Source organism: Grus americana, chromosome 3, assembly GCF_028858705.1.
Source record: "Grus americana isolate bGruAme1 chromosome 3, bGruAme1.mat, whole genome shotgun sequence".
Lineage (NCBI taxonomy): Eukaryota > Metazoa > Chordata > Aves > Gruiformes > Gruidae > Grus > Grus americana.
Window position 1 is genome coordinate 10,482,489 of NC_072854.1, and position 13,364 is coordinate 10,495,852.

Sequence of the window (13,364 nt, forward strand, 5' to 3'; positions counted from 1 at the left end):
TTTATTGTCACAACAATCAACAGTGACAATTCCAGTATAATGTAAGAATACATGTACTATTTTTATCGGGTTGACCAAAGCACAGCAAGGGTAGGTGATACGACCCCCAACTCTCCGAGACTCGGGGACACAGGGTGTGTTTGCCTTCAGTAGATTCACTGGCCAGCTTTCAGAAGCCCCCAGATCCGCTCAAGTCTCTGTGGCTAGTGTCTCTAGTTGGCCAGCTCTGTGCCTTCCCATGTGCTTAACCGATAAAACTCACTGGACTTTGAATTGGGGGTAATTTAAACCAGGTGAATCTGGATTTCTCTGTCTAGTTGTGTATAAATATTTTTGGTATTTTGACTGACTGTTATCACAAGAAACCTCTATCGTTAAGTATGAGAGGAGTTTCCATAAATAAAGGTGTCGTTAACCTTGACATGTTACTTAATGGTATATACTGTGATGTTCATAGGTGTGGCAATGCCCAGTATTTTATGATAGGCAATGTCCTCCATCTGCAGAACTGACTGGTTATATAATAATTCTGAAAGTTGTAACATGAATATAATTCTGTGCCATCTACTTGATTTAAGCTAGTGTAAATTGCATATAATGAGATCCTGGCATTTGACGAGACAAAAATCATTAACTGATGTTGGGCATTTGAATCTCATTAATTTCCTTCATTTTACCTGTATATTTCTAATTCATTTATTTCATGACAAGAATATGACATACTGACTTTACAAACATATGTGTCATTATAATAAAGTAGGTTAAATCTGTTGTATCCACAGCGGTATTGCAAATAAATTGAACTACATCTTCAAGCAATTCTGCAGACAAATGCACATTTCAGAATCCTGGCTCAGCAATCTAGCAGTAAACTAAGAAATAGTCGATAAGTGTTTGAAAAAATACAAATTTTGCATTTCTCTATTATCTGCAAAAGACTAAAAAAAAAGAAATTCAATAAAATTATCCTCCGTCTTCCCACCGTCTTTTAAATTTGTGTGCCATTAAAAAATGCAGGAATGCATGGGTCATTGTAACAGCTTTCTTGGTTTGTCCTTTTTCCTCCAAGGTTTAGCAACTTCCCCCAGTGGTTAGTACAGCACTCCAAGCAACTAATCCTGTATCTATAAACTGTAATGTCAAAGGATTAATGTGTGCCTGGGAACGCAGGTCAAATCTGCTTTAGATCACAACAGTTTGAGTTCAGCTCCTAGCTGGAATATCACAAAACTCCCATATAATTTAGTACAAGTCTTGCATTCCTATACTTCAGCTGCTGGTTGCCTTTAATAAAAAGAGGCCCAGGATTGATTTCCCTGAGAATGTATTTTCCTTTGTCTAAAACCAAAGTAGTATCAGCTGGAAAGTAGAAGTATTTCTTAAAATAGTTCTGTATTAGATATAAATAGCACTTTCAAAATCTGCTTTTAAAATGCTGTAGAAAGTACAGTACGGTAAGTTACCGATATTTCCTGCATTTCTGCTGTTTGCTATGTTACAATGCCCAGATCTTGCAAGCATCTCTCGGTGCCGTGCCCTGCCTTCCACTGCATAGCTGCTGAGCCCCGCGGCGCTGCACACAGGCGCGGTGGCATACATCAGCTGAGTCTCTTTTGACAGTAAAGACAATTATTTTTAAATATTTTTTACAAAAATATTAATCGAACTTGTGCAATGTGTAGAATGGTGTATATGTAGTAAGCAGACGTATATAACTACAACTGCTTTATTTATGTTGAGTCACCAGCAAAGCACAGCAATTTATTCCTAATTACCTGCAAATGTAATATCCAGAATCTCTCTTACTTTGCTTTCTTGGTACTTCTGTTATGTATTGTAGTCATGTATCTTTGAGCGGGTTTCCCATACGAATTCTTGTAATACGTTTTTACTTTCCAGGAAAAAGTGGCAGATATCCTTTTAGAATATTTGTTTGATCTTAACATTGAAATATAATTGAGAGTAGGTATATTAATTCACTTTTGGTTAACGTGGGTGGGGTTTTTCATTCATTTCATTCTATTTTAAGGCTACAGTGTATTCTATCTATTATCATAACATAAAATAATTACCAGCTGTAGAATATGGCTGTTTCATTATAACATATAAAAAGCAATATTATGCGCCGCTGTACACGTCTCAGTGAAGGGGCTGTGTACTTCGACTCTTGTTCTGGTCAAGTTTACCTATATTGAACTGCAAATTGAAAACCCCATGTGTTGTCAAACTGTCAGTTACCATCACAGTGGATGACATTTTTTAATTTGGTTGGTTGATTTACTTAGAGAAAATAGTTTACCGGTTGAAATAAACTGCCACGTACTTCTGCTGACATGAAAAACCCGCCTGAAGTGACGGTTCCTGCCTGCTGCCCTCTGGTGGGGTCGCCGTCCTGGAGCAAGTGGCCGTGCTCACGCTCCTGGGCGCTTGTTCCAAAACCGATAGAACTGAGCATTTATTTCATAACCACCTTCTTGTTTGCTTCATCTTTTAAAAAACTCAGCCTGGGCACCCCGCGAAGCCTGCCTGGTGTCTGAGGTGCAACATGCCCAGAAACCCAACTTCATTTCAAGCGGAGACTCGTTTAAAAATTAAGTCTCCTGGGCTGGGATGCGGCGCTGTGGGACTTTGCTGACAGTTGTTTTCTCATGGCCTGACAGGTTCTTCGCTCTGTGCTGCTGTTTCCGACGATCGAGCGTATGGCTCAGTCCCCTCAAGGAAAGCTCATGACCCCTTTGCTGTGCAAACTTCGTTACGTTCTCTACATGCCCGTCTACCTGCTGTCCTTTCTACCAGAGGGAGTCAAAGCCTCCCTGGTGCGGTTTGCTCTGCGAGGAATGAAGACCTGTGATGAATCTTCCATAACAACCTCCGTAAATCTCTTCAGCGTGGACTGCATTGGTGAGCACATTTTGTTGGTTGGGTTTTGTTTTTTTTTTTTTTGTTACACAAACTTTTGTATTGTTCTCATTTAGTAAATGTTGATGTAGTTTGGTGGGCAACAGCTTAATACTAAAGCATGAATAAGTTTTGAAGGACAGGTCTAATCTTTTCTCAGAGTAAGACCATAGGTACAGGAAAATCTCAAATGAGTCAATTTTGAGAAAAAGTGTTTCGGGGAAAATAACAAATAAAATATTTCCCCAAAGAATATATATTTCTTAAGAAAACCTATACCAACCTATACTACTAACAGTATCTCACATGATTAAAATACTGGTTTACAATCTTTTACGTTACGTAAGTCTGCTTACTTTTTGCATTTCATTCATATTGGATGGTGAAAATAGATCAGTAATCAGTTTCACAAAGGGTTCTTTGCATCTTTTTTTTTAAAGCTGTGATTTAACCAGCTGTATAGATTTTGTCATCTGAATTGGAACGTTGGTAAATTCAGAAAAGGACCTTTAGTCGACAAAAACGCATAGAAATTACTTTTTGCACAGAAGAATTTCAGCACTTTTCTAGGCACACGGAGAAAGATTAACGTTCCTCCAGTGCATATTGTACGCATATTTTGCACATTCTAGCAAGAGAAACAGCTTTAAGAAAGGGAATAATTTCACCTAAATTATGTTAAGTTTAGAATGAAAACCAGAACGTGGATTGTGCTATACTCCAGGTATTTTGGTAAGTTAGCAGTTGAAAACAATTTGGAATAGAATTGACGTGCTAACGCAGTAATAATAGCAAGAAGGAAGTTTTGATTGCATTAATAGTAGTAAAAACACATTCCTACATTTCCAGTTGTGCTCTGTCTTCTATCAGTTAAATTTTACCGACTAATCGTCCAACCAGATGTGCCAGAGTAACTGTGGTCGCAGCGAGGCCTGTACCGTTCGCAGGTATCTGTGGATGTGTTGGTCTGTATTGGCGGCTCGCTGCAGGACTGTACAGAGACTGAAAGCAGGGTGGGCAGCGAGGGTTCGTACTGCCAAACGGAGACAGCCCCGTTGATGTTGTACGACCCTGGCATAACGACAGTCACTCCGTGGCAGTACCCGCTGCCTGACAAAACCAGGCTCCTGGTCCATAATGGAGATTTCTGACAGGAGTCCTGTGGTTTGTTGCTGGAGCTCCTATTAATTTATGGCAGGTTTATGATGACCGAGGAGAAAGCAAGCATGCAATCATATGCACACTAGGCTTTCAGGCTTCTTCTTTTGATAATTTGGTCTCGGAGAAAGGTATGTGGAGGTCTGTGGGGTCACATCTCCACAAGCCAGGAAGCCTTCCCTGGTCCCCACAGATAAAGCATTACCTCTCAAAACACGCTGTCCACATCCAGAGTTGTATTGGAAATGGTCCTTGGCCTGCATTAACCTCCAAAAAAGCGTGGCCAGCCATTGTCTGTGAGTGCTGTTTGGCCCAGACCACAGCAGTGGCAGGAATAAAGTCACAGAACAGATTTTGTGTGCTGCTGTTGGAGCCTGACTCTCCGAGCTCGTTAGTCCCCGGGTGAATGAGCCCGGTTGATGTGTACGTGTTGTAATTTTCTGTGTGCACCAGTGTCTGATCTGTGTGCAAGCTGTAAGGTAAATTGAGGCGAGGAACCAGGCCTAAGGCTCTTTCGGATGTGATCTCTGCCTATGTTCAGTTTATTGACTGAATCCGTTACACCAGAATGAAAACCCCTGTGAGCCAATGTCTTGTAAAACTTGCATAAATAGTCCTTACTGATGCAACTGGTTCCTTTGGGCTTGTGATATCATCTCTCTCAAACAGAATTCCCCTTTGGTTTAATTTTTGGAAACTGGTGATGTTTTACAACCCAGTGACTCAGGACCACATGTGTGGATTAATAATCTTAGGCTTTCCAGAGATTGCCTGTTAACCTTCTCTTGTATTGTTTGCGGACAATAGAAAATGTTACCATTCAGCAAAAATTCTCTAAACCTAGCACAACAACCGAGTCTGTTTTATGGGACTGCGCATCTGTGAGTTACTGAAGCCCCTGAATTTGTGGTAAATGTTTTTCTCATTGATTCCTCGTCCCTTAATAAACTGCTAGATACGGTTCAGAAGCGTTGAGCAAATGAAGTTGTTTCTCCTCTCCAGGAAGGTTGCATGTCAACTCATTAAAAATACACATATTGCCTTTGGCATGTACATCTGTTGCATTACTGTAATTGTAATAAAAGCTGTGATTAAGGGCAGAAAAGATGGTAAAAGTTTCCTTAGAACTAATACGTCCGTTAAAACAAACCAACCTGCCAGGGATTTGTTACCACATCCAAAGCTTAGTCACAACAATGTTTTCTCTCCTCTGAAAGGAAATGAGATTTGAAAACTTAATTATAGCGGAACTCTAAGACCGAGTGCCGCTCCCATTGACATCGAGAGTGAAAAGCTCCATTCAGTGGCAGCAGAATCAGGCCCTTGGTTGAAAGAGTCCGTGAAGGAAGAATTATATTACCTGTCCATCCCACTGTTTCAAATTATGTTCCCGTTTCTTATCCAAGCTCATCTCTCTGTTGTCCTAACTTTATAGTTGATGATACGTAGAAGCCCAGTCACACAGCAGAAGGCGTTGCGATGACACTGTGCAGAAAGGTAACATCATCTAACGTCTTGTCCCAGCAAGGAAATAGTACAGAAAGAGGAGAGACAGCAGGGACTGTAAAGAAAATGGATTCCAAGGAAGGATGGGAAGACACATTGTGTAAATAATAAAGGCCCTATTAGAAATAAGCTAACGGGTCTGAAGGCAGTTTGCCTACCTGGATTAAACTTCTAGCAAAGATATCTTAGGGTAGAAAAAGCCTTACAATCAACAAAATAGCATTTGAGTACTTGTATTCATGAATCTAGGAGATGAATAGAGAGCAAAATTAGACATTAATGACCTTGAGTTATCTGAAACATTGTCACTCTGTTTATTCAGGCTAGGAAAACAAGGCTACCCGTATCTAGCACAGTGGCGGCAGTTCTACAAATCACGTACAGCCCTGCAATGCTGGAATACTTTGGCACTCCAGCGCGTTGAAATTTGTAAACATTTCTTCGGTGACAGATGCCAGTAGCAGACTTACAGTGACAGTAAACCATTCTATCTACACGGGACAGGATTTATTGTCCAGCCGTTTGACTGGCAAACTTCCTCCATTTGTTTCTGTAAAATTTCCACAAAAGCACAGACATTACATAATGGGTAAACACCGCAAAGCTTTTTCGAGAGGCGGGCTCGCAGGTCAGAGGTTAACGTCTGGATGACAGTGAAGATACAGATAAGCACAATAGCAAGAAAAACCTCCAACTGGCCCAAATGAGGTGCGTCCTTTGTGATCTTGAACCTGTGACTTCCCTGGAGGAATCTCCCTGTTTGTTTAACCTATTCGGGGAGCGGGGGAGCGCAGCGGTCCGGGGCAGGGGAGGTCTGCTTTGTGCAGTGCAGGCAGGAGGGGACTCGGAAACCCGAAACGAGGGTTTCAGATGGGTTTGGGCTGTCACACGAGTGAAGGCTGGAAACAGTAGATTTCCCGTTTATTTTAAGCATCCAAGAGATGTTGTAAGAAGACAAGGAGCTAAGATTAAACTTCAGAGTTTGGATTCAAATTTTATCTTGATCCAAGTGTGGAGACATTCAGATTTCATGCGGAGTGTTTACATTTCCCTCATTTTACAGAGAAAAAATGGCTAAGGCAGTTTCAGGCACTCCACTCTTACTCCCACAGGACTGCATAAGAAGTGAGAGTCCTGACTTGAGGTACTGAGGCTTGTCTCCCAGCGGTAACTACTTCTCTCTGTTGACTGTACAGGATGGCAAAATTACATCTCTGAAGTGCCTGCCATAGAGTAAAAACATTTCTCATAGGATAAAATTTGCAGAACTGTCAAATAGCATATACGAGATAAATTTGTATCAAAAGCCAGTGAAATGTAAGCTTGCAATAGGTGTGAAAATGGAACATAAGCTTTTACATTGACTGAGTTATTTTAAACTTTTATCTCCAGGGAGCCAACTGGAAAATTTCATTCTGGGTTTGAATTATCCCAGCCTTGGGAGTTACCATGTCTTGAGGTCTGTTTCTATTCCAAGTCTCTCTTCTTAATCAGAGAGAATTTAAATATGACATTATGGGTGGTCTTCATCTGACCACTACGGACATCATGCTGTCCCAGCAGTTGGGATCTGAAGCAGGTCAGGTGGATCACACCCTACAGATGACTGTTTCTCTTTACTGACTACAAAGGGACCCTCTCCCTACTAGATACATAAATTAGAGGAGATAAAATCCCACTCTGTATCTACTGGCTGTTTTGCTGCAGACATCAGAAAACAATGGGATCTGAATTGTCCGTGCAGCCTTTACCCTTGCTGCCAGAAGGACAGTCAGAAATCCCATGCTTTGGCCGCGTTGAATTTACAGCTGGTTTCTAGTGACAGTCCTGTCGTTTGTTTCCTGCCGCCTTTGAAAATTCATTTCACATCTCCATCTCCATTTCCTGACAAGTAAGATGGGAAATTTTTGGTGAGTTCTTTTTGGGGACTAAAACACTGTAGAAATACCGATCTAACTGAAATACTTGGGTAAGAACAGTGCGTGGAGTTGTATTTGTGGCACTCAGTGGCCCCTCCACCTATTCTGCTCATATTTTTCAGAGTTAAAAAAACAATGTTTGAAGTATTAGGTAAGCACTTGATAAACGAATTCACCTGAAATGGTGAAATAAGAGTGCTTTGCCCCCCAAAGGGTATTTTGAAAAGTTATATAACCACATAGCTAAAATTAGTTTACTTTTCTTTCTTTGTTTTTAAATTAAAATGGTGTTCTTTTCTTGCACTGAAATTAAAATTTAACTCCTAAAAGTAACAGAAAGTACAATGAGCACCTCTAAATTCAGCACAGAAGGCAGGGCTCTTTTGATTTTGTTGTACGGAACTAAAACTCTCCATCGAGGCGTGAAAAGCCAAGCGGGCATTGCCCATTCTATTCTCATCTAGGTCTTATTATTTCAAAGACTGTAACAGCACACTTAAAAAAGAACTTGTTGTTCAAGGCAAGCAATGAGCTCTTGCCCAGCATCACATAGCTGATCAGCAGCAGAACTGTACAGAGACCTACATCCCGGGGCAACAGCTGATCTACTGAGCCTGTTTAACCATTAGTTTAACCTTATAAATATATATGCGTGTCAGTCATGAGCAGCTTCCACAAACCACATTGACTAGACAGGCATGCAGTGCATTTTAAAATAGAGGCAGAGGACAGACTTTTTAGTAGGACCTGTTGCAATAGGACAAGTGGTAATGGTTTTAAACTAAAAGAGGGTAGATTCAGACTGGATTTAAGGAAGAAATTTTCTTATGATGAGGGTGGTGAAACACTGGAACAGGTTGCCCAGAGAGGTGGTAGATGCCCTATCCCTGGACATATTCAAGGTCAGGTTGGATGGGGCTTTGAGCAACCTAATGTAGTTGAAGATGTCCCTACCCATGTCAGGGGGTTGGACCTAGGTGACCTTCAAGGTCCCTTCCAACCCAAACCATTCTATGATTCTCTGACAGAAACTGATACCGCAGAGGATTTCAGGTAGTACCTTGCAGTCTCACACCTACATTTTTCATAGTGGGCAGGAGAATAAAAGCTTTCTCTCCCCCTTCACCACTGGGCAACTGTGCAGATCTTTGAACATAGACCAGTAAATTTTCAAGTTGATTTTCCAGGCTGACTGAAATCAAAGCCATGGCAGTAAAAAGTGATTGCTTTGTTTCTTCTGATGAACATAAGTTTTAGATAACTTCTGGCTATAATGCAGAAATCATTTCAAGGATAATTTTCTACTTTTCTAATTAAATATGTATAGAATTTCAGACATGATGTATATAGCTGAACAAAATTTCACAGAGAACAGAAATTACTGACATGGTACGTAAATTGCATCTACATAAACTAAATAATGTTAAACCTGGACAGTGTAGTGTAGTATATCACAGGTGAGGAAAAGGATGAAGCTCAGCAGGTCTCCTCTCTTCTTCCTGTGTGCATTCTTTGAGACTCAGCGGGGCAGAAAGAGGTCAACATGATACAGCAGATTATCTCCCTCCCTCTCGCTAGCATCTAACTAATGAGGATTGAAGAGAAGTCTTTCCTGAAATCAGGTAACTCTACAGCTGTCTCTTACAAGACGTTTTCTGCCTGTACCTGAATTTCTACTGCCAGGTATTGCCGAGGAGCAGAAGGCTGCTTTAGGTAGCCCAGCAGCACTAAATCCTCTGCTTCTGCAGAGTTTCTCGGCAGGCTCCTGTGTGCTGTCACAGTTCAGTCCTATCCACTTCTGACATTTTAAGTGATGATCGTAATATGTATTTCTGCAAAGTGTTTAAGAGCGTGTTTCCTTACCTGTGGAAACACAGTAATATTTTATCACCTGCTTCGCAGGAAAAGGGGCCAAAGAATAACAGTCTTTAATATTTTCATGTTTCCTCTGCTACTGTTTATTTTCCTGTGTGATGCCTGACTAAAATGTTTGTTTAATGTAGTCGGACAACTCACCTTACCAAGGCAGCACTTAAGCTGACGGAAAAACCTCACATCTGCTTCATTCTTTCTGCTTTCACATCTGAGTGAACTAAACTTTTCCTTATTTCAGAGTAGGATGCTCATATTAAATTACTGGAAGAAGGCAACAACTTTTATGTATTTATAGTCCTATTTATTTTTTAAAGTCAATCTGATTCATAATTTACCCTATTTCCGAAAGAAAGAAAGATGTTTAACAAGGGCTTTTATTACTTGCAAAAGCTTTTACTTTCCTGTAAAAGCCTTGTGAAAATAATAGTAATAATGTGGAAATTTCTCATTGGGTTCATTTCTGTTAATTATTCCTCTTTTTCTTCTTGGGGGGCGGGGGGGGAACCCAACATAAAAAACTCCCATCGTAAATATTACTCATAAGGCATGAATGTTTTGATAGTGGAACTGCTGATCATTTCCATGAAATGTGAGGCACAGTTGGGATTTGGTTGGGGAAGGGGAGATTGTTTATTCACCCCTGGTGGGGTTTCATCCCCAGGGATACAGTTTACTCCCACTGACTTGCAGTGAATCTACTGATGCGTTGCAAATGGCATGAAGAAGGAAGGGGTAACATCAACAAAGCAGAAAGGATGTTGAAAATAAGTATATGCTAGTTAAGGGCTAGCAGCTAGAGTTGCTTTGTTTTAGCCAGTGCCAGGCAGAGTCATCTGAAAATTGGCACTTGATTTTCCCTGGGCCCAGTACAAAGCCCCTGAATTCAGGGGAAGAATTCCCTTCTGCAGTAGGCTCCTGCCTTTTGGCTCAGAGGTGTTTGTCTAAACTCCCCCAAGGAATATATGAAGTAGAGCTCATGGCTCTGTTGTAACTTGTGTTTACTGGTTGGGAATTTAGCTTGATTTGTTGAACTCTTTCATCATGCAGTACCAACAAAACACACGCTAAATCCATACCTGTGGGTAAATTACAGGCATTTGTGTCTTGGAATAAAGGGTTTTTTGAAAATGACATTTGCAAAGCTGCTAACTAATGCAATACCTGGCATTCCACGTGCCTAAAGGGGACACCGGTCTGGATGTAATTCCTAGTGTCAGCTAAAACAGTACTGCAGTCTGCTTTGCTGCTGCTTCTTCTCATGACAACGTCCACCAGCACTCACCGTCTCCCTTGTCTAATTCTCTAACGTGACAATATTGACAAGGGGAAAATGTCTACAGAGTCTTCACGGATCTCTGGAGGAAATGCTGGCTTATCTTGAGCAATCCAGTGGTGCAGGAGATTGCTTGCTGGTTAGTGCAATGGTCAGGTGTATTTAAAATGAGCTTTAAAAACAGTAGTTTATGTTTAACGAAGGGTGGTGTAAAGTTCACCTTTCATACCACTCAAAGCCACTCCACCTGAGAGGAAGTTCACTTCATTCAAAGGACAGGTGGTCCAGTTGCTGAATTTCATCAGGGTTCCTCAAGAAAGACTCAGCATCAGGTCCCAATCCAGACAAGCATTTAAACTGACCTCCATATACCTACTCGCATGCATAAACCCTGGTCTATTAGGGCATATTAATCCCAGTAGAGCTCAGACAGGAACCACAGTGTGGAGGTGCTAAATTGCTGCGGACAGTGTCCATCCTGGCCACTCCTGTGGGACGGAGCACCACCTACACCAGCCCCTTCTATGCCCCTCTGGCAGGGTGAGAGAACAGACACTTTCCACGACCAAAAATCCATACCCTAGCAGAAGTCCCATCATCACAATCATCTGCCAGGGTATGTGAGAGCTTAAACTGCAGATGAATTTTTCCAGCTAAGGGATAGTTTTGTCATTTGAAGGTGATGGGAGTTGTTCCAAAATAACTTAGGGCAGGATTAAGTCCGTAGACATTTCAGTTTCCATCACACACCCCACTTCACCTGCGCATGCTTCATCACACAAAGTAAACGAGTGTTTTTCGCACTCCTCAACAAAGCATCTATTGTTTGTAAAGCACCTGGGTACAATTGTTGAATAACTTTATTTTTGCCTTCAGCCTCTCCTATGCTTTCTCAAGCACAGCTGACCAATTTTCTTGTATAGTTCTGATCTTCCTGCAACTATAGTACCAAGCAGATTGGAGAAGTCCGTCATAACAATTGCAGCTATTTCTGCCTATTTATGTCGATCATGGTTATATATAAACTGGTGTGTTTTCATTCTAAATTCAAGTGTAAACTGAAGCAGAACCCAAAGTCAATGTTTACAATCTTGTAAACCTCCAAACATCAACATTTTATCTAATGTGTGTGTGCATGTGTGGAAGCACATGTTCCTGTGTTAGTCATCCTTGATACTAAGCAGTTCCTTCTGTTTGATGTTTTAAACAATAAGTTATATGATATTTCCAAGACTGCTGTTGGCAATAATTACTGGTAGAAAATATTTTTTCCCCATAGGAAATTACACTGCTGTTTGGTATTATTAGTTCTTACCACTGTTTTCTGACTCTGAGGAATGACAGAGATTGCTTCCTCAAGAGCAAAGAATAAACTGGAAGCTAGTGTTACACTCCTCTGAAGAACCTTACAATAAAACGGGCAATTTACTAGGAAAAAAATGTGACCAGATAGTAGTACCTTCCCTGAGGAAAACTTATTTTCAAAAGTTCAATTTACTTTTTGCAGGGCATTTCAATTTAGCATGGAAATCCAACTTAGAATTGATTCCTCACTTTGCAATTTAAACAATTTTGCTTTAGAGTTTAGAGGACTTTTGAAAGTCATATTACAGCATGTCAAAGTACAGATGAGCTCTGTTGCACATGAAAATACTAGTCTCCGGCTAGAATCATCCCACTGAAGTCAAATTATTCTCTTCTTCTACCCTCTGCTTGTAGTTCCTCAGAAGGACGAGCAAAACTCTGCATGCATATCTGCAACTCGATGTTGAACAGCCATGGGTTTAGAAATAGACTGTGAAATCTGTGGAGCAGAAATGATGTTTTTCCTGATAGTCTGAATAGCCTCTGACACACTGAAGCCAACTCTTGACTGGGACCTTTAGCACTCCCACACAGTATAACTAATTCTCAGTTACAAAAAAGAGCCAGTCAGGCAGTCAGTTCGGACTCTTCCCTTTTGCTACAATTACCAGCAAATTATCAATTTACTTGTATATTGTCTGGTTTACCTTTACAGAGGTCAGGAAGGGGAATTAAAACTTGCCAATGTTTTGCATATTTAAAAATATTTCTCAAGCATTTCGTAATACCAAATTGTTGTGAAATTACCCTGCTGCCAGGCAGATTTACTAAGGGAGGCGTCAGTGAAGCCTTCTGGGAGAAAGAGACTAAGAATTTGTGGAGGTTTTGTGGGAGTCCCTTGTGTGACAGTAGAGAACGGCATTTCAGTCTTTTCTATGTGCAGTACTGCTGGTACCTGACAAAATGTGTCCCCAGTCTCTACTGTCGTCCTTAGCCAACACAAACAAGAGTCTAAAGTAATAGCAATAATAGCAATTAAATGGCAAATGGTGAAATAGCAGCTGCGTTCTGTGAAAAATTTGACAGTAAATGATAGTTTTGTAAGGCAGAGCATCAGAACTGTCCTGGGAAGCTGCAGTGTCAACATGGGAAAGAAAGATGTATGGAAATAAACTACAGTGAGTGAGAGACTAATGGCAGTGTAATGAGGTTGCTTGTTTTTCACAGGACATAAGACATGGTTATTAAAACCACTGTATTTCCTCAAAAGAGTCTTTGCAAGTATGCACGGGAGTGCAGAGGTTGGAGCGCTTTCAGTCAGACCAATGTCATGGGAGCTTTGGCTTCCCTAACCATGAATAGGTGATTAACGTTGAAACATTGAGTAAAGAAGGCTCGATGATGAGTTTAAGGGGAAAGATAAAAAAATC

At 40.8% G+C, this 13,364-nt stretch overlaps 1 protein-coding gene across 4 annotated transcripts in view; it reads left to right on the forward strand.

Annotated features, from left to right (window-relative positions):
* The window catches only part of LDAH (lipid droplet associated hydrolase), a 130,618-nt gene that overhangs the window by 87,628 nt on the left and 29,626 nt on the right, over nucleotides 1-13,364 (forward strand). For all 4 annotated transcript variants that reach the window (XR_008576546.1, XM_054821795.1, XM_054821794.1 and 1 more), the window contains one exon: nucleotides 2,661-2,901. Coding sequence is in view for 3 of the 4 variants with exons in the window: in XM_054821795.1 (XP_054677770.1) it covers nucleotides 2,661-2,901 (241 nt within the window). In the remaining variant the exon portion in view is untranslated. The remainder of the gene's footprint in view (nucleotides 1-2,660; nucleotides 2,902-13,364) is intronic.